The 21,476-nt window shown below is 45.7% G+C and overlaps 1 protein-coding gene across 1 annotated transcript in view; it reads right to left on the reverse strand.

The window, feature by feature from the left end:
* The window catches only part of MYO10 (myosin X), a 190,930-nt gene extending 181,694 nt beyond the window's left edge, over positions 1-9,236 (reverse strand). Inside the window, exon 1 of the mRNA XM_084881644.1 lies at positions 8,701-9,236. Coding sequence (XP_084737770.1) covers positions 8,701-8,721 — 21 coding nt within the window. The 5' untranslated portion in view covers positions 8,722-9,236. The remainder of the gene's footprint in view (positions 1-8,700) is intronic.
* Positions 9,237-21,476: the final 12,240 nt, after the last annotated feature.

Below are 21,476 nucleotides of genomic sequence, written 5' to 3' on the forward strand. Positions count from 1 at the left end.
CGCAACCAAGGTACATGCGCCTGACTGGAATCAAGCCTGAGACCTTTCAGTTCACAGACCTACACTCTATCCACTGAGCCAAACTGGTTTCGGCAGGAATGCCTTTTTTTAAAGTTTTTCTTAAAATTGGTTTGAGAGAAAGGAAGGAAGGGAGGAAGGGAGAAAGAGAGAAACATCGATGTGAGAAACATCAATCAATTGCCTCTAGCATGTGCCCCAATCGGGGATCAAACCTACAACCTGTGTATGTGCCTTGTCCGGGAATCAAACCTGCCACCTTTTGGTGTATGGAACAACGCTCCAACCATATATTTCTCTAATGCTCTGGAGAGAGGATCTGAAAAGGAACTTAGGCAGTGAGAGGTCAAACTCTAGAAGGGGGACCAGTAAAAGCCTTGGACAGAGGGTACAGCCGGATGTGGGTATTCTAACCAGACCAAACAACTTAACCCACGACTTAGATGATAATCCAGGATTTAGGGTTTGGATACTAGTGAGACCCAACTTTAACGTATGGCCATGAAAGTATGGACACAGCAAGTGATTCTCAACGGGAGCCACTTTGCGGCCCCTCCTTCCCCAGGGGACATGTGCAATGTCTGGAATCGGTTTGGGTTATCACAGCTGAGGAGGTGAGTGCTACTGGCATCTATGGGTTAGAGCCCAGGGATCTTACTCAACACCCCACAATGCACAGGACAGCCTCCAAATGCAAAGGCTGATCCAGCTGAAAATGTCAACAGTGTTGAGGTCGAGAAGGCTCAGAGGGAGGGCACACTTATCCACATCTGCAAATTTGGGGCTGAAAACCACCGGAGGGCTGAATACCCTGGCCCTGAGCCCAGTCATTAAAAGAACAAAATGGGGGAGGAAATAAACAGAGGCAAGGCTGCATGCAATGACAACATCGGAGAAGATGCAGTGCTATTGGCACCTAGCACTCAACACTTTGATTTCAAAGTTCATGGAAAGGCTTCCTGGGGGTAATTCATAAAAATAATAAGTCTTCAAATCAAACACACACACACACACACACACACACACACACACACACACACCAGTGCTGCATGTCACCCAAATCCCTACAATTAAAACAACCAAACAACCACCCCATTAACTGTTGTGGCCCAGGATTAACGCTCAAGGATACTTACAGTGCAAAGGAATGAGAAGTAAAAGAAAAATCCATACAAATAACACCCTAAACAAATGGTCCATGGTTCCCCACGCAGCCCAACCTGCATCCCTTGTGTGTGCTTTGGTCTGAAATGAACATTAGCAACCACACAGGGTTTTCTGGGGGCCATACATAAATCACCAGCCCTGCTAATAACTGAGAAGAATGCCTCTCTCCTCCACCCAGACTTCCAGAAGAACCTGACAGTGGCCACAGAAATGTTAATATCCTCTGGTAAGCAGTGCATGTCACTAACAAGAAGTTACAAGATCCCTCTTATCATAAGTACATCATGACAGAGTGTCTGGCTGTGCCTGCAGTAAGCTGCACTGGCACATCTCACAAAACTTTTTGTGCCAAATGGTAAGGAAAAATATGCCAAACCCTTTGATGAAACATCTCCACCTTGATGAAAATGGCACCCTTAAGACATAATCAGACAAGCATGCAATGATACAGGAACAAGAATGTTTGTGTGATGTTTTCTGTAAAAGCAAACAACTAGAAACAACCTAAAATGGTCATATAAATGAGGATACATGCCCAGGAGAGATGGGCAGGCCCACTCTTAGAACAAGACACCTAGGACACCTGCCTTGGGCTGCAGGCTTTAGAGTGCCCTGTACATCACAAAGGCGCACACACACACACACACACACACACACAAAGTTAACAGAACTTCCACAAAGAGCTAATCATGGTCTTGGGTGAAAAATATTATTAATTTCAAACTTGCAGTAATAGCAGTAATTTGATATGAACTATTACTTACCATTAATAATACTAGCAAAATCTTCCCCCAACCCCAAACAGAATGAATTTAGCTATTTCACTTTAAACATATGTTTTTTAAAATATTAGAGAAAAAATTTCCTCAATCAAAAAGGAACAAATGTGAAACATGCAACAAAATTGATATTTCAAGAAAATACTTAAAAATCAGATAAAGGAAATAACTTAGTATGACTAGAAAGGAAAAAAAAATTACACACACGATCCCCAATCATCTTTATGTAAACTATTTCATGCATGGCTAAGGTGCATTAAGGTATAGACTCATCTGAAAACAGGTTTTTAATGAATTAACTTCTGTGTTCAGTTTTCTTTATAATATGCACAGCATTGAAAACTTTGAAAAACAATTTAAAAAATATTTAATTGGCCAAAAGATCGTTTTAAGGGATAGTATGGCTCAGTGGTTGAGTCCCAACATATGAACCAGGAGGTCATGGTTTGCTTCCTGGGTTGAGAGCTCGTTCCCCAGTGGGATTCTGCTGAAATATGGGCAATCAAAATAGATTTAAGTCTCTTTGGCCTGGTGGACACATTTTCTGAAAGCTCTCAGAGCGAAAGCAGAAGAAAACGTTCTTCAAGGAAGGCTCCTGCTCTCTGCCATCATGATCACCCCACGAGCGTTCACAAGCTAACAAGTAGAGCACAACTGATATACAGAAAGGAGCCAGAATCTGTACTCGAAAGAGGAGATTCCATCAGGAAATCTGAGGGAGGAATACTCCAATAACTGAGCAGTAGGATTGGGGAGAAAAATTATAGTCTTCCAACCCTTTCTTTTCATAAAATAAACACTTCTCAAAAACCCAGTTTTATAAGCGCCTTCTTTTACAATCTCCCTACCATCCTCAGGAGACTGGGGCCGGCGCCTTTACAAGTCACATTTTACAAAGCAACAGAAGATACTTGTCTTTCCTAAGTCAAGAACAAACCAAATAAAAATTAGTGGCGTCTTCAAACGCTGATTCACAATTTCCTGCTGCGTTTGCAATGTTTCTGGGGTGTGGATCATGCTGTTTTCTACTCAAAAATCACTTACTAAGTGCCTACTCTACGGGGCACTTTGGCTAAGGACACCACCGGCAGAGAAAAGCGTGGCCAGGCTGTGAAGAGCACCAAGGCTCTGAAGACCACTGGTCTGGGTTCCAATCCTGGCCGTCATTTTCTAGCTGTGTGACACCGGGCCAATGACTTAACCTCTCTGCGCCTCACTTTCCTTACCCATACAGTTGCTAAATGGATTAAATGAGGTAGTGAATGTGAAGTGCTCAGGAACATGTGGGGCACACATAGAGGCACTCAGTAAACGTTAGCCTTACTTATATCATTGTCTTCAGAGAACTGTAAAATGCTTTGTAATTAATAAAAAAGCTTATGAACGTCTCCCCTCCCGTCATACAAAGAAAAAAAAATCTGTACTTGAGGGGAAAGTAAAGGCTATTCAAGGATAGAATCCCATCCTTAAGGACCTTTCGGTGCAAACGAGGTGATAAAATCTGTAAATGGGATATTTAACCTCTCCAGGCTCTGTTTACTCACTTGAGAGGGGGTGGGACCGGAGAAGGTATGTAAAGTCTCTAAGGGCAGGAGCAAATTCCTAAGATGACCAAAAAGGAAGAGCCAAGTTCAGAGGAAAGAGAGGTAGGGGTCAGCGTGAACTAGACCTGTCACAGGCGGTTTCGAAAGGCAGCCGGGCAGGCAGGCCATCTGATCAGCGGCAAGGGGGGCCTGCACAGAGGTGCGGGCAGGGCTGGTAAGGGAGCTCAGGAGCCCCATCCTGGGGTGGGGATGAAGGAAACAGTGGCGAGGTCAGAAGGCCTGGAAAACCAGACTCGGGAACGTGAACTTGATTTTGTAAGCAATCTGGAGATGCTTTAAGACAGAATTCTGGAAATACAAACTCCGTATTGTATTGTACAGCGTGTACAGGTTGAAAGGGAGCAGGTTAATATATGCAATCCAGCACCAGAAACAATCCCTGGCAAAGCTCTAAGGCCTGTGGGTGCTGGGATTCACTCGCCACGGACAGCTGCCCGTGCTTCACTGCTCAGTTACTAAACCAGTCCCTTATTATCAGTCAGCCACCTACCCCGTGCCAAGGGATCTGTAAACCTTATCTCTAACTCCATGCAGGGTCAACACCATTTTGCCCAATTACAGACCAGAGAAATCAAGGCCAGCAAGGTCAGGTAACCCGGCCAAGCTCCCTCAGCGGGGAGGGGGACAGGGGGCTCCCCAGAGGCCACATCTTTCCTACTTTGGGGATGGGGTGCTTTCCCTCCGCCCAGGGGCCTTTCAGCACCAGGAAGTCTTGCCAAGCTTAATGCAGACTTGACGGGTTACTCATTCTTGAAATGTTCCCTGCAAATGAATGACATGAAAATGTACGTTACGTGGCAATGGCCCTGAAAGCAAAATTCTGCAAACCCATTAACCCAAAAGGGAGCCTCACCCACGAACCTCAACAGAAGAGCACCTCCCAGGCTCGTGTCCTTACAGGCGACCCCTCTTACAGCCAGCAGAGCTGGAACAGCAGACACTCTGCTCGCTCCCTCCAGCGCTCTGGTTAATACTATGAAGGCCCAGCCCAGGCCGGTCTGTGCCTGGTTTTGTAGAGGCCACATGGCATGTGGGGAGCAGCCCTTCCGCAGCCCGGCCAGGGAGATCAGGGCTCCCTGCTGGCAACAACTGTCTTGCTTGCAGCTGCTCCCCGGGCTTTGCTGTTCCCAACGTGACAGGGGCCAAAAAATGTACTTGACAACAGAAATCTTTGAGGGTGTGCAAAAAAAAAAAAGGCAAGACACTGTAACCCTACAGTGAGAGAAGGCTCATGCTCTGGTTCTATTATACAGCCGTCAAAAGGGTGGGTGCTTCAGGGTTTGGTGAGACAAGGCAGTCCTCAGCACTTCCCGTCGGCCTGGGAGAGATGGTTTGCGGGGAGGGAAGGAGCTGCCAAAAATAAGAGACTTGATTTTTTTTGGACAAAAACAAGAAATACCAAGAAGCTCTAAAAACCAAACAAAATAAAATTCTATGAAAAAATAAGCTCAAACACTCTTAGCACCTTAAAAAGCGCGTTGAATGCCAAAGCCGGTTTGGCTCAGTGGATAGAGCATCAGCCTGCGGACTGAAGGGTCCCAAGTTCGATTCTAGTCAAGGGCATGTACCTTGGTTGGGGGCACATCCCCAGTGGGGGTGGGTAGGAGGCAGCTGATTGATGATTCTGGCTTTCTATCCCTCTCCTTTCCTCTCTGTAAAATACTTTTAAAAACAACAACAACAACTCTTTGAACAACTCCAGGTACATATCAAACACAAACAGTGTTGAGGAAAAAGGTGTTTCCACTGAACCTCTTGCGAGTTGAGTTTTTTCAACCTGGAGTGAAGCAGGCTGTAAGAAATAGTGGGAAACATTCTAGTTGTACCTAACGATTTATCCCTTAAAACATTCATACCTGCTTTCTGTACCTGGATGTCTGAATATATGTGTGTACGTTTTACATATTTATTCTGAAAAATCAAAGTGTATGAATGTCCCATGATTAACCCTCAAAAGAGAGCTTTTGCTTGAACAGCCATTGTAATGCCACTCCTCTCCCTAGAATGGAAAATAGAAAAGTCAAGCTCATGTATGAGTTCAACTGGTAGGTGCTTATTTGCCCACCAGTGTCCTTATTTGTCCACCTTGGCCCTGGAAACAGCATCCACTTCAAAATATCAACAACACATTTGCACAGTCATCTGGCCGCTGTGCTGGTTGAGATTGTTTGGCTATTTTTTTAATTGCTTTGGTTACAGGCATACCAAATCTAGTTGCTGCCTAAAGTAAACTTTTTAACAACTTACCTCTAAATGCTAAAAAACACACACCTTGTTTTCCCAGAAGTGTACACACAATTTACTTGAGCGCAGCCATAAATATCTAAAGGCAGACCATGAAGAAACAAACTCTATTAGGGAGCGTGGGGTGCTCAGTTTCTCCAATCCCAGGGTACACACACTTTGAAGGCAGCAGCCATCAGCTGAGGGGTGCGAGCCTCACAGATGTCTGCTCCTTGCTTACAGCAGGAACTCCAAGGCCAGAGGGCTGTGCATGCAACACACACGAGAATTCATTCCACGAGGCAACTGCTTTGTGGGTACAGCTCAGTGGTTCTCAAGTGGCGGTGATTTTGCTCCCCATGGCTCATTTGGCAATGTCCGCAGACATTTCAGTTGTCACAACTTGGGGGCTCTCCTAGCATCTAGAAGCCAGGGATGCTGCTCAACACCCTACAACGCACAGAACAGTCCCCCTAAAACAAAGAATGAACTGGCCCAAAATGACACTGGAACCCAGTTTGAGAAACCCTGGCCCTGCTCTGAGTAACCGCTCCAAGTCCCACGTAACTCTTATTTCCTTATTATTTGGCCATTCATACATGGAGCTAATAAATGTAACATTTCCTTCAATGTTTTGTTCACAACCGTTAGCATTAGCTTCAAGTTGTTGTCCAACAAGCAACAAGTCAACATGCCCAAATCACAACGGGAAAAATTACCAAAGAACAGGACACCATTAGTGAACAGGACACATGTCCTTGGAAATATCACTTCCACACTTACTGTTTCTACTCTCATGGGACATAACGAGATTTTCTTCACTGGACAGTTTCAGAAAAGGAGACTCTGTTATAGAACACTAAACAGAGAGACTAAATTAGGAGTTTGTTTTCAATTAATACAGCCATGTGTGGCCACCCTCATTGGCCCTGCTGGCCTCCACCTCAGGGGCGGAACTTTGAAGGCTGATTAGAAATACACCACAGCATTAAAAATATAACTTGAAATAAATGAAAATATCCTCAAAATGAACATTTCCACCAGCAACAGAGGGGAAAGGCTCTGGATTCTATAAACTCTTCAACCTTGGGCAAGTGACTTAATCTTTGACTTAAAATGCTTCGACTGGGAAATGAAGGGGATGGATGATCACTAAAAGCCAACTCCAGTATTATATTCATCACTGAAATAAAACCCAGCAACCAGGTTACCTTACACTGAACCACAGTAGAGTGTAAGGAAAAAGTTTTTCAACCAGAAAATGTGAGAGGCATCTGTCCCACGTTATCCTGAAGTTCCCCCCACTCGCACTAGGGGGCAGAGTTCTTCCCAAGGGGAGGCCACAGACCCCCTGTAATGCAGACAGGCTTTATGGAGACTGGGATCCCAAAAAACTCAATACAAGTCCTATATCCCATCATGTCTTCTAAGGAACCCAGAACAGGCAAAAGCAAAATAAAGGCAATAAAAGTTAAGAATGAGTGTCCTGCAGCCATAGCCTAGGTTTTCTTACAGATAAAAGCCCACTGGTCTTTCATCATGGCTTAAGCTGCAAAAAGTTCTCGTGCCTTCTTGCAGGCAAGAAGTTCTACGGATTAGAAAACGCTACAGTCTCACATTTATAGATTTCATTCTCTAAAAAAGGGTAGAAATACATATTAATGGATGACTAATTCCTTTCCAGCCCACATCTTGGAGAATATGGGTATCACATGTGAGATGCCACTATGAACAAAACTGGGTATTACTATGACACAAGAATATATTTATCACTTTGGCCATCATAAATAGCTGTCTACGTGGGCATCCCGAGAGCAGAATGACTTCTATCCAATCGAGTCTGAAAAAGCAAGTCAGGGAACACAGATGCAAACCCCTCCCCAACCGCATTTGCAGGAACATTCCAGAACCGTCCTGGATTCACAAAACACCCTCCACCCCCTTCCCTGGCTTTCCATGAAAAGTCACATCTGACTCCCTTAAGTCAACCAAGTTTACTTTTGAGCCACTTCAAACCTCCAACTTAAACAGAACTTTATTAAATAAACACAGCCAAGAAAGGAAAGGGAGCCAAGAGAGGACAGTACCTCTGGACCCCAGAGGGAGACAGGGGAGAGGGCTCTCCTCCAGTCAAGAATTTCAAGTCACAGAGGTGTCCCGCCCTCCAGGAACCTAAAAAGGAGCATCCGTTAAATCTTTTCTAGATGGCCATGGTTAGCCCTAAACGATTTTCTTGACATTCACATTCAAAAATCTGCCAAGGGCAGTCAGCCACAAACACCTGATCTTTTGATCTCACCCCCCGGGAGGATCTCAGACCCTGCAGAGCGCTTGCTTCCAGGGGAGAAGTGCAGGTCACACGCCAGCGGTCCGGCGGGCGGAGGACACGGTGAATGATTAAACTGGCCTTTCCCGCTCACCCTGCATCGCAGCCGTCTCCCCTGGAAGGGTTTGCACCCCGCGCACAGGAAGCCGGCACGTTTGTGGGGTTTTTTTTTGCAAAGGAAATGCCAGACCTTTCTTGGAGAAAGGCGCGTCCCGGCGGAACATTTTATGGGGCTTCCTGCACCCAGGTAGCCGGGCGAGCACCAGTCCCCGGCCAGGCCCTGGGCGCCGCCGCCGCCCCTCCGGCGGGGCCCCGGTGAGCCCGCTCCCCGCGCAGAAGGGAGCTCACCTTCGCTCCCTCCCGGGGCAAAGGGGGAAAGAAGCGCGGGAACCAACAAAACCTGCCTGGGCTCACTCATCCCGAGGGGGTGATTCCAGGCGATTCCTGGGAAGTCTCGCCCTCCTGGGCTTAGGGCAAGGCACCCAGGCGGGCGCCCGGCGCGGGGGCAGGTCCCCCCTCCAGGGCACCCCGGCCAGGTCCGGCAGGAAGCGGGGAGCCCGCGCGGGGCCGCGGGCGCACTCACCTCGGGGAAGAAGTTGTCCATTGTTCCCGTGCGTCTCCCGACTTGCCCGCGTCGGGTGTCCAGCTCCAAGAAGTCAGCCCGGCGGAAGGTCCGGGGTTAGAAACCGTGCATGTCACGGCGCGGCTCCCAGGCACTCTGCAGCCCTAGGGGTCCTCCCGCGGCCATCGCTTCATCCCCCGGCTCGTCTCCAGCACCTTTTGTCTGCCCAAAGCCACTTCTCTAACTCATCGGTCCCGAGCGCAGCCTTTGTCTCCTCTTCCTCCTCCAAGTTCTTCACTTCTGGGCGCAGCGCACGCGAGCGGAGAACAGCTGGTGGCACATTCTTCCCCGGGGCTAGGGGGATCGGCGGGGGGTAGGGGGTTCGGGGGGTGCTCCCCCTCCCTCCTGAGCTGCGGCCCGGAGGCGCGGGGCGCCGGCACGGGGACAGCGGCCACACAAGGCGAGCCCCGGAGTCGTTTTCCCGGTGCGAGCGCCGCCGCGAAAAGTATTCGGGCGCCGCGGCTCAGCCGGCTCAGCGAGGAGGCTCAGGGACTTGCAGACCGGGAGCACAAGCCCCGCCCCGATCCGCTCGCCAGGCCACGCCCGCCAGGCAGCGTCGCCCCGCCCCTCCAGGAGCCCAGTCCGGGAGCCAACCCCGCCCCGCGCTTCCGCGGCACGCCCCGCCCCGCCCACCACCCAGGCCCCGCCCACTCCGCGCCTGGTCGGTAGGCCCCGCCCACTCCCCGGCCTGGGCTGCTCCAGGCTCTGCGGCGGCGGCGGCGCGGGCGGGGAAGGCGGGTTCCCAGTGGCTCCACTCCTGTCCCCGCCTCCCCACCTAAAGGCTGGCGGGGGAGTTGACTTTCTTCCTCGGGTGATAGAAACCAAATAGTCGCCGGGGAGGAGGGGCGGAGAGATTCTTTTGTGCCTTTGATCTCCAGCAGACCCTGGAACCCGCTCAGCGCGGATCTCATTAATGCAGCTCGGCCGGAGGAGCGACCCCGGGAAGGAAGCGCGGTCCGCGGAGCTGCCCCGGCGGTTGGGTCAGATCAAAGCGGTGAACGGAGGCTAAATCAGAATTTCTGGAAGCTGCTTTCTTCCCCGTCTTGAGTTTCTCTCCTGCGGTCAGGCTAACAGACGTTTTCCTAGCCGCGGGGCGGGGGAGGGGAAAGCAGTTTTGTAAACGAAGAGGGCGTGGCCAATTGCACCTTTAAAAAAAAAATGTAACCTTGTTCTGGGACCTAAAGGAAACAGATAATAAGAAAGTCGAATGGACGAAGGATCGAATCCACCAGGTACGGACGGAGTCCTGGTTTCCTCTATGGCAGGTCCTCAGACTTGAGCGTGCACAGGAGTCACTTGGGAAATGTGTTCAAGTGCAGGTTGGAGGTCAGTGGGGCGGGCGCTGACCACCTGCATTTCTAACAAGACCTCGGAGGGTGGCCCCTGTTCCTGTGCAGATGTGCGAACTTCAGCCTGTCTGTCACAGGCAGAGCAATGCAGGACAAAGGTTTAGAAACTTCTGTAACGATTTTAAAATGCTACGACATCCTAACGCATGATCCTTGGACTCTTTGAACCGAGTTTAAACCAGTTTGGGTGTTGTCAGACTGCACGGTGAGTCATATACCTGGCACACAGGGATCTCCTATTGGTTCCCAGCAGATGGGAGACAAAAATGACTGGTTCTTCACCACAAATAGTTAGAAACGCGCTCCCTGGGATTTGCCAACTCATGCTTTGAAAGTCAAGCCAGAAAGTCACTCCTTCCAGAGGAAGCCTACCAGATAGATGCCAAGCCACTCACCCTGCTTCCAGTTCCCCCAAGCCATGGGTGTGACTTATTTCTAAGACTGTTGAAGAAATTACATCGTATTGTAAGGGACGTTTTATTGGTGTCCTACCGGTCTTCAGTTGGGAAAATGGAAGCTCCTTAAGAAAGGGAACTTCGATTTAAAATTTGTATCTTCCTCTCTTTCTCAAAGAATGAATGAATCCTTGTGTGAAACTCCTCACATGTTTATAACCCTTCTCAGAGCAGTTCCCCAGCCTTAATATTTATTCAGCCGGCCCCCCTTTGGAAAATGTCATGGTGTAAATTTGTGATAGTGCACTATGCTATAGTTGCCCTGTTTCGTAGGTCTAGACGCTTAGGCCAATAAAGACTGTGTCCCGGATGGAAGATAGAGCCAGGATAAATAACAGCAATCCCTGGCACTAGTCAAAGTGCTTAGTCAAATGAGTCCTCCTGCCACCTGCGTTCAAATATGGGAGCAGAACAATTACCGTCATTATGCTATTATTAATCTGTACAGAACATCTTCCAAGAGAAATTACCAGGCAGCTTGTTCAAATGGGTGTGTGGGTGGGTGGGTGGGGCGCCGGTCCCAGCAACAGCCCAGGCACTGAGTAATGTATTGGGCAGTCTTGGCCATGAGACTTTCCAATATTGGATCATCAATTGCAGCCACTTACCGCACTAATACAACATGTTAGTAATAGAGGAAGCTAAGGGAGAGGGTGCAGTGAGGGAATAGATGGACACATTCCCCTCCATTTTTATAGAAACCTAAAACTGCTCTCAAAATAAAGCCTTAAGTTTTTAAAAGTCACATTTTTGTTGCTTAAGAAGATATAGTTAATTACCCCCCCCCAACTTGACTCATATGAAGAATATGAGCCAGATCCAATCCATAAGGGTTGAATTTTACTAACTTATTATAATTAAAAAGTTTATCTCACCTGTGACTGTTGTTAAAAAACAAAAACAAAAAACAAAGTATGTTTCTTAACCTCAGGTGTGGGCTGAGTGCCTAAGAATCTGAATGTTGGTAAGCACCCTATTAGGCAATTCTGAGTGTGAGAATCACTGCTTTCGGTTGTCAGAATTCATCAGATTTTCCTCATAAATGTATATTTTCAACAAGATGTAAAGATAAACCGAACAGTTAGGCTATTTGCTAGATAAACAGCAAAGGTCATGTTACATATTTTAAGCTTTCTAAAAAGGATATCCAACTTGCATGTATCTGGGGTTGAATCGCTTGTTTAAAAGTCTTACATTTACAAGGGCTTTGACAAAATTGGGTAAAGATGGGGAAGCATTTTAAATCAATAGATTTCTAAGAATGTCCACTTTTGTTGCCATTTTTTAAAAGTTAAGTGCTTCCTTTCAAGGATCTGTGGAATCCTTTGGTCAAAGCTGTTTGGGCTAAAACAGTTAAACCCTGTCTTCTGAGAAGTAACCGAGGCTCAGGAATGTTAATACTCTTAAGGCAAAGTTCCTTCCCACTTATCCTACTTATTTCTCAAAGGCACCATGTTGATGGAGTGTTATATTTTCAAATTAAAACATCAATAAAGCTCAAAAGACATTCTCTTATTTAACTGCACAAATTAATCTGCAATTGACAAAACTTTATCTGAATATAGGTGGGGCCATTCTGCCACTCTAAGGGAGGATTATGTATGCATATATGTGAGTGGAAGTGCTACAATGGTCCTGTTTTGTTTTCCACCAAGAGTTTGTTTTTAGTTGAAATGGGTTGTCTTAACTTCCTTTGTGATTTCAAATTGCTTTCTTTGCTGTTATTCGGCTGCTTTTTAGCAGTTCTTAATCTGGATGTGTTTAGTGTGTAGCGTCTTTCCCATTACCTTTGTTTGTATAAAACACTCACCTCTAATTGCTCCAATCACAGTAATGGTTTAATTACTAGTTACGGAAAGGGAAAGTTCTAGATGTCTCTTTCACACAAATTAGAGGTTAATAACTGACACAACTGTAAAACACTGTTCTTCAAGGTTAACAAAACAACATTTCCTCCTTTCAGGTCACTTGTAGACCTGGATGTTTAAAAATTCACTTGTGTTTGTCTTTTTGAACAAACAAAAATTAAGGGAATTTTTAAATTAAGGGAATTTTAAACATTTGTAGACATGTGTTTCTTTTATTTCTCATAACTTGCAATTGAAAAATCCGGAAGGACTTTTTTTTTTTCCACGTGAAACTGTGACTGTGAAAGATTTCTTTACAAAAAGAATAAAAATGAAGAGGGGGGAAATTTGAAACGATTCACCTTGTAATAGAATTAAACAAGTACGAAAGTACAGAAATAAAGCCAGGATAAGACACTCAAAAAACTAATTTGTAAACGAGATGAGCTAGGGCACTCAGTGGACAGTTGATTCTGACTAAATCCCAATGATTTCAAAACCGCAAGAATGCTTTCTAAATTGAGAACCCACACAAACACAGAGTTGTTTTCATAAATTAATCCACGTCCATTTATAGTGGTTAGTCCGGTCTTGCTGAATGTGATAAACAAGTGGTATAAATCCTGGGAACACTTAGTGATGGCCTATTCTGCTCCACAGCTCCCCTCCTTCCCCATTTCTTTTTATCTCCATGCTCCCATCTTTTCTTACAGAGATTCCGAGGCTGACTCTCCAGAGTTACCATCTTTCCACCTCTGTTGTTACTGTTGATTAGGCTAATGTTAACCACTTCTGAATCTTGTACTCTCACATATTCCTCCCCTTCCTGAATCTTTCTGCTCACATTATCCAAGCCAATATATGTGATTGTGTGTATTTGACTTGAAAGTAGCTGTGTGTTTTTTTCACCTAATTGCTCCCTGAATTGTTAAGCCATCTCCTTTCAAACCCCTAACTTTTCACTGTCTACACTTCATCTCTAAACAATCAACTCCAGCGGCCTTACTGTTGTGGATTGGATGCAGGGGAATGACCATTGGAGCCTTTATTAGCCGGCCGTGTGAGCGACTAGCCTGGCGACTGCTCTGCCATTCTTCATGCAGGGAGACCAGAGAGCAGCAGCGACCCTTTGTACAGGACCACTTTTAAGCACATTAACCACATCCTGTTTTGCAGAGCAAGTAACCCAAGACAAAACAGTTTTTCCTAAGCTATGTCAGGATCATGACATTGACAACCATGCTATTCACAGGGTCATCCTGTTCTTCAGAAAGCTGACAGTGTTCTGTGAAAGAAGGCTTACGTGCTGAGAAGGGGCCATGAGACCATATCTCAAGGCCTGGCCTGGTGTCAGCACTGACAACTCCATCTGGGGCATAGTCCACAGCCTCTCTGGAAGCATGCTCAAAAATTCCCACTCTCTAATGCTTACAATGGGATTTTTGCCCTTCATCCCACTCCCTTGAAGATGGCCATGATCTCAAAATAATCAAGTTCAAAAGCTTGTTCTCAAATTTCATTTTCCTTGACATTAGCCCTCTTGTGAAACTCTTGGCTTCCAGGGCCATCTTCTATGTGCTAGAAGGTCCTTACATTGTGAATCTCTTCAACCAATCAGAAAACCTTCAAGTTCCATTTGCTCCAAAAATGTAACTTCAGTTCTACCAGTTGGATGTCCCCACTGAAGGTTTAACCCAGGAAACAAACTGCATGTTGGTGGCCCAGGCCATGGCAGAGGCAGCATGTTTTTGTGGCCTCTGACCAGGCCTGCTCTGTGCTGTGGTTCTAAGAACTGTTTCTGGAAGCTTTGCCTAAAGCCCAAACTCCAGTTCTGCCAATGATACAGCAAACTTTGTAACACTCTCTAATAAGTCTCTCTTTGTTCTCTGAAATAGATTTTGCTGCCTACAATTTGCCAATACCTTAGGAGGACTGACATCTGTAGATTGAAGAAAGTGGACCACTGTGCTTGGGAATGCATTCCTCAAAACGGTCTATGGCCCTTTTGGTGCCAGGACTGGCTAGGACTAGTAGTGCCATCCAGGCCACCCTGGACTCAGATAAGGTCCTGTGTAGGCTTTACTCTCAGTCTTTCCCCATTTGGGGTCCTCACGAACCCCCTATCACGCACATGGTGTCATCCAGAAGTTCAGAGCTGGCATTTATTGGGGACCTGATGGAGCTTGTGGATTCTCACTGTGGACAGAGGCAGACTGCAGTACTCTTTTCCCCTAACAGTCCCCCAAGGGTGGGACTGTTGGACTTAGCCATGTGTGTGACCTCCTGTGTCAGGCTCACCTATATGATCTGACAAACAGTGGTACTGCCTGGGTCTATAGCAGTGTTTTTCAACCTTTTTTGGGCAAAGGCACACTTGTTTCATGAAAAAAATCACAAGGCACACCACCATTAGAAAATGTTAAAAAATTTAACTCTGTGCCTATATTGACTATATATAAAGTAATTCTCTTGAATAGGAATCAAATAAACACAAAGAAAGTATTTTATAATTACTTTATTATGAAATATTAAGTAAACAAAATAGTGAAAAATTATAAAATTCTTGTCTTGTCTGCACCTACGGCACACCAGGCAACATCTCGCGGCACACTAGTGTGCCGCGGAACAGCGGTTGAAAAACGCTGGTCTATAGCACCCTTTTTAGTGGGGAGGTGGCAAGGGTCTTCACACTGTGGCCCCACCCTAGGCACACAGAACAGTCATCCTACTCCCTTCACTGGCTCGGAGGCTCACACCAGGCAATCTTCCCAAGTTAACTGCACTTACATTCTTCCCAGGTTAACACACACACACACACACACACACACACACACACACACACTCACATGGGTCCCACACACCCTATGGAAAGCCTCAAAGGGCAATATAGAAAGCCTAAGGCTAGCATACAAATGAAAACTTGAGGATATGACTCATGAGATACATCACAGGATCGATTCTACACAAACTCTTCAGCAGCCTGGCAAAGCCTTGTTTTCCAAGCTGATGTGGCCTGAAATCACCACTATTGCTTTTGCTTCTTTAACGAGTTAGTGATGTTTAGAATGTTCTTTCCCTAATGTTTCCAATAAATGCAAGTGTGCTGTTGCTGAGAGTATTAGGGGGGAAATCAGCTGAGTGCAGAGAGTTGTTTATATAAGAATGTCCCAGACAGAGTTGTATAGAATAGTTAGCTGGACAAGGCATTGATGCCTTGGGGCAGGAGGCAGGTTGACTGATAACTGCATGGCAGCCACTCTTTATGTTAGTGACTGTTTCTCTGTATGAGCCACCTAAAAGGAAGTGGATTCAGACAACAGTGATTTATAATTTCTCACAGTTCTGGCTTGACTGGACTTGACTGGGCTTGATGGCTGCTGATGGCAAGTGATCTCTCTCTCTCTCTCTCTCTCTCTCTCTCTCTCTCTCTCTCTGGCAGCTTCATGCAGACCGGTGCTCCGCTGTGCCTGGTTCTAGAACAGGGCCTTCCTCACACAGCAGGAGCCTGGCTGGGGCAATAGGGACAGCTGGCCGCTCTCTCCATGTGTCTTTTTCCACACTGTGGAAATCCCAGGATTCATTTACAGTATGTTCACTTGCATTTCATGCAGTAACAATGTTGTGCAACCATCTACTTAGTTCCAGAATATTTTGATAACCCCAAAAGCAAACTTCATACCCATTAAGCAGTCACTGAGATTCCCACTAGCCTCTGGCAACCACTAATTTGCTTTCTGCCTCTATGGATTTGCCTATTCTGCATATTTCATATAAATGGACTCATATATGCCTTTTGTCCCTGACTTCTTCAATTCAGCGTAATGTTTTCGATGTTCGTCAATGCCATAGCGTGTACCAGCACTTCATCCTATTGAATGAGTAGTCCACACCTTGTTCATTCATTTGTCAGCTGACGGACAGTTTGGTTGTTTCCACTTTGGGGCTATCCTATATAATAAAAGGGTAATACGCAAATTGACCCTAAAGGCAGAACTACTGCTGGACCCAGTCACTAAGTGCACTAACCACCTCTTGGTCCCTTTCCCCGGCTGGCAGGCTCCAATCACTTGATGGCAACCAGGGAACCGGTGGGGGAAAGGGGAGTATATGGATGCAGGCAGGAACAGGCCAAGGCCCCGCACCAGCGGTTGCCCTACACACAGAGGACAGCGGGTACAGGGCCGGTGAGCAGGTAGGAACAACCGATCTCTCAGTCCCTTCCCCCGGCCATCAGACACCCAATAGCAAAAGGGGAATTGGGGATGGGTGGCGGTGGGGGACAGGCCAGCTCTGGGAAGCCAGGGAAGATGGCCCTGATTGCAACTAGGCCTAAGGACCGTACCTGTGCACTAATTTCGTGCACTGGGCCTCTAGTTGTGAATAATGCTGCTGTGAACACTTGTATTCCTCTTTCTAATTCTCATACCCAGGAGTGGAATTGCTAGGTCACATGGTAATTCTATGTTTAGCATTTTGAGGAACCAGCAAACCATACCCCTCGTGGCCATTTTTAATCCACCATACTCTCCATACTCATTGATGTGGAGATATGAATAAATAAAAGTTACCGAATGTTATGTTTCATCTGTATGTTACAGAAATTTAAAACAAACAGTGGTTTAAGGCAGGCATGTTTATGTTTCCTTCAAAAACAAAGCCTAGAGGCCCAGGATGTTCCATAAGGTCTCCAGGGGCCCTGCCTTACAGCAGGCTGTTTCTGTGGGTGTCCACAGGGGCTCAGGCTTGCAGTTTGAGAAGGAGGTTTCAGCTTCCTAAGCAGCAGGAAGCAACGAAGGACGATGACTGACGAGGGTTGTGGGGGAGTGTGTGTGTGGTGGAGAGGGTGGGGCGGGGGGGAACAGGCCTGCTGCCTGTTAAGGCAGATTCCCAGGAGTCATCACCCAGCACACTGACTCCTATTCTATTGAGCAGAACTTAGTCATCAGTTGCAAGGAATCCTGAGAAATGTAATATTCATTCTAGGTTCTTCTTTACTCAGCTAAAAGCTATTACTTGCAAGAAGGAAAGGATAGATACTAAGGAACAGCTGCCTGTCTCTTCCCATCTGATAAAATTAATCGTGTAGAAAGCTTTGAAGAAAACAAACAAACAAAATGTTTAACAGCTGTTATCTAGAGATAACAAGGACCAGGACAATTTAAAAATTATTCTTGGGCCTTGGCCAGGTAGCTCAGTTGATTAGAGCATCGTCCTGATATACTAAGGTAATTTATAGGTTTGATCCCTGGTCAGGGCACATATAAGAATCAACCAATGAATGCATTTGGGTGAACAACAAATCCATCTTTCTCTCTCTCTCAATCAATTTAAAAAGTTATTCTTGACCCTTTTCTATATTTTTTTGAAAATATAGATACCTGTGAAATTAGAGAGTAATTATTATTTTGAAGAGCAAAACACACATTTCCTCTGTAAAAACCGAACTTTATTTCTTTTTCTATTCTTTTGATTACTTAAAATTTTTTCTATGTATGTATGATGCAGGTATGAGAAATATAAAGATGAGTAAGTCAGGGTCTCTAATGAAATTAATAGAGCAGTTACACAGAAAGATACTAAAAGATAATTTCAAAAATGGCTATGGACGTTTCCATAAGAGGGCTAGAGAGTTAAAAAAAAAAAAAAAATCAATGAGAGAGAAACATCTATCAGCTGCCTCCTGCACACCCCCTACTGGAATGTGCCCATAACCAAGGTACATGCCCTAGACAGGAATTGAACCTGGGTCCCTTCAGTCCGCAGGCCGATACTCCATCCATTGAGCCAAACCAGTTAGGGCATGTATTTGGAGATAGGGTCTTTAAATAGGTGATTATGTTTAAATGAGGCCACTAAGGTAGGCTCTAATCCAATCTGACTAGTCCTTATCAGAAGAGAAAATTTGGACACACAGGAGATACCACAGATGCATTTACAGAGGATAAGCCATATGAGACACACGGAGAAGACAGCCATATGCAAGCCAAGGAGAAAGGCCTCAGGAGAAACCAACCCTGCCAACATCTTGCTCTTGGACTTCTGGACTCTAGAATTGTGAAAAAGAAAATAAACAACAACAACGTCTGCTGTTTAAGCCACCCAATTGGGGGTGCTTTGTTATGGCAGCATTAGCTAGTAATTAATACTGGAGTCAGGAAAAAAATTCCCAGCGCTGCACTTGAACCAGGGCTCTGTGGATGAGTAGGAGTCTACCAGGTGGAAAAGAGAAAAAAGTACATTCTAAGCAAAGGGCACGTGGAATGACCCAGAAGTATAAAATATTTTCAGCATAGAGTACCAAAAGTTGTTTAGGGGATGGGGAGAGAGATCGACTGTGTATGTAGTTATAGGAGATAAACCTGGAAAGTTTGTTAGAAGCTTCTATTAAATTGGTTTACAATCAGCAGTGTACTGGTAAATGACAGCTGACCCTCTTGGGAAGATAACCCTGAATTATCCACAGCATGTGCCAATTTCTGTGGTGTTAATGCTCTTACCTGATTTCAAGCCACCATCATTGAACATGGTGGAGAAGAGATGCACAGAAACTCATCATTAGTATTTCCACCATGTACATAGATATAGTGGACATAATCTCAAATGCGTAGATAATAGCAAAAATGCACCAGAATAATTTGTAAAACACGAGTGTTGAGTTATTAAGATTTAGTGTTATTTACTTAACTATAACTTTATGTAACAATTTTGAATAATGGCTGTGTTTCACAACTGGCTCACAGAATTCTGAAAAGTTTACAATCTGTTCTCTGAGTCAGTACGAGAACACTGCTGTTCCCACTTACTATTTCATAAATTATTGAACTTGCCTTTGGGGGGGGGTTAGGACTAAGAAAATGTCAGCATCTGCTTGAGGAGATTACATATATGCATTCAAAACGAACTTGAGAGAGAATTGCTAAGAAGGTAGAGGGTTGTGCAGAAGAATCTCCGTGGCTGTGGCTATAGTTTCAGGCATGGGGAACATCTGGCCCGAGGGCTCTTTAAGGTCTGAGAAATAATTTGGTCTGGGCCTGCTAAGGCATTAGGCCTGAGTTAATTAAATGTTTGGCCAAATACAGCAGACTAATTTTTAAGTTGATAATTTTGTATGGCCCAAGACTGATGTTATAAGTATCCAAATGGCCCTTAGCAGAAACAAGTTTTCCCGCCCCTGGATCATCAGAGAGAAGGTGGGATTAACTGGAGTGAGGGTGATTTTTTGGAATACAGAAGGAAGATAAATATTTCAGGGAAAGGGGAGATTGATTGTAAGATGGAGAGGACAATGGAGGAGGGAGTTTCAAATTCGATGCCTTGTATCAGCTCAGTCCCTTAGTAAACTGGGAGATCAGGTGGTTTGCACATTTATGCTGAAAAATGTACTGGGTTAACTCATTATCTTGAAAGGCAGAGGATTACAGCCTTAGAGATCAAAGGATTCTGGCTACTACATACCGTTGGGTGAGAGGGTTAGGGAGAGGAAGGGCAGTGTATCCATGGTGATGCAGGATCAAGTTCAGGTCAGGCACAAGTGGGAAAGGCATCAAGAGGAGAAGATACTGCGGACCCCACACTCACTGGACTCACAGATGGGGGCTCCTCCATATTCTCTTTCAAAGCCATCATCCAACCTGCTGCTTTAGTCCCTGCTCTCACCAGACTGCATCATCTCCTCCCCATTCCCCCTGAGTCCCATCCATCCTTCCCTCCTCTTTCCTCCTCACTCCAGCATCTCCTTCCGCATCAGACCTTCCTGCTCAGCAGACAACAAGCTCTAGTAGCCTTTCCTTAAATCTCAATTAAGACACACCTTGCCCTGGCTGGTTTGGTTCAGTGGATAGAACGTCAGTCCGGGTTCTATTCCAATCAAGGAATCAACATACCCAGGTTGTGGGATCGATCTCCTATTGTGCCGGAAGCAGCCAATCAATCTCTCACCATTGATGTTTCTATCACTATCTCCCTCTCTCCTCTCTGAAATCAATTTTAAAAAAAGACACATCTTCCCCCAGCTACAACCATATTGTCTTCCCAGCGAAACATCCCAGGAATTCTCTCCTCAGGGGGTCTCCACTGCTTATCACCCCTTCTTCCTCAACCCTCCCCACTCTTCACTGTCATTGTCACCAGTGATGTCTCTGTTCTACCGCAGCTAGAGTGACATTTTAAAATTAACTCAACAACACTTTACTGTCGCATTTAAACTCGGCAAGGGACTCTTAGACTTAGCACCTAATACCAGCTCCTTTAGGCTAAGTAAGTCCTGCAGGACCTGCCTCCTGTGTCTTCCTTCTCTCCCTGATGCTGCAACCATACTGGCCTCCTGGAGCACACCAACACAGCTTGATCCTGCCCCAGGGCCTTTGCACACATGTTTCCTTCATCTGCAATGTTTCCTCACCTTCAACTCACTCCCATTCACTGCATGGCTGCCTGTCTCCTAGCTCAGTGCTCAGCTCAGGTGCCCTCTGGTCAGCCCATCTAATTTGCACCGACACACCTTTCATACTGTAACACACTGCTCCACTGATTTATTTTTTTATTTTTTATAGCATTTAGTACTTCTTGGAAGTAATCTTGTATAATCCTTGTTTCCCTCAGAGGTCAGCCAACTGTGGCTTCTGAGTTAAATCTTTCACAAAGCCCGGTTTTGAAATGCATTTATATTGGAACAGGTACACTCTTCATTGACAGACTGTCCATAGCTGCTTTTGTGAAACAGAAGCCTTATGACCCACAGAGCCTGAAATATTTCCTACTATCTATCCCTTTCAGAACAGATTTGCTGGCCGCTGGTTTACTTGCTTACTGTGATTACCTGTTTATTGTCTGCCTTCCTCTACTAGAATATCAGCACCTTGAGAGCAGGGGGTGTGTCTATTCCATAATGAAGGACCTCAGGCACTCAGAAGGCTGTCTGTCACTCCTGCATAAATGAAAGAGTGATAATGAAGGGGTGAAAATGAAGGGGTGATAGTACTGTTAGTTAAAGTACTTGGGTGTTAACATTGGCCAAACCTAATAACAACATCAGTGCTGTTAGCCCTACTGGTGATAAGGGCTAAGGTGTTTGAACAAGAGCTAGT

The sequence above is a fragment of the Pipistrellus hanaki genome (assembly GCF_964339955.1).
Source record: "Pipistrellus hanaki genome assembly, chromosome: 4".
Lineage (NCBI taxonomy): Eukaryota > Metazoa > Chordata > Mammalia > Chiroptera > Vespertilionidae > Pipistrellus > Pipistrellus hanaki.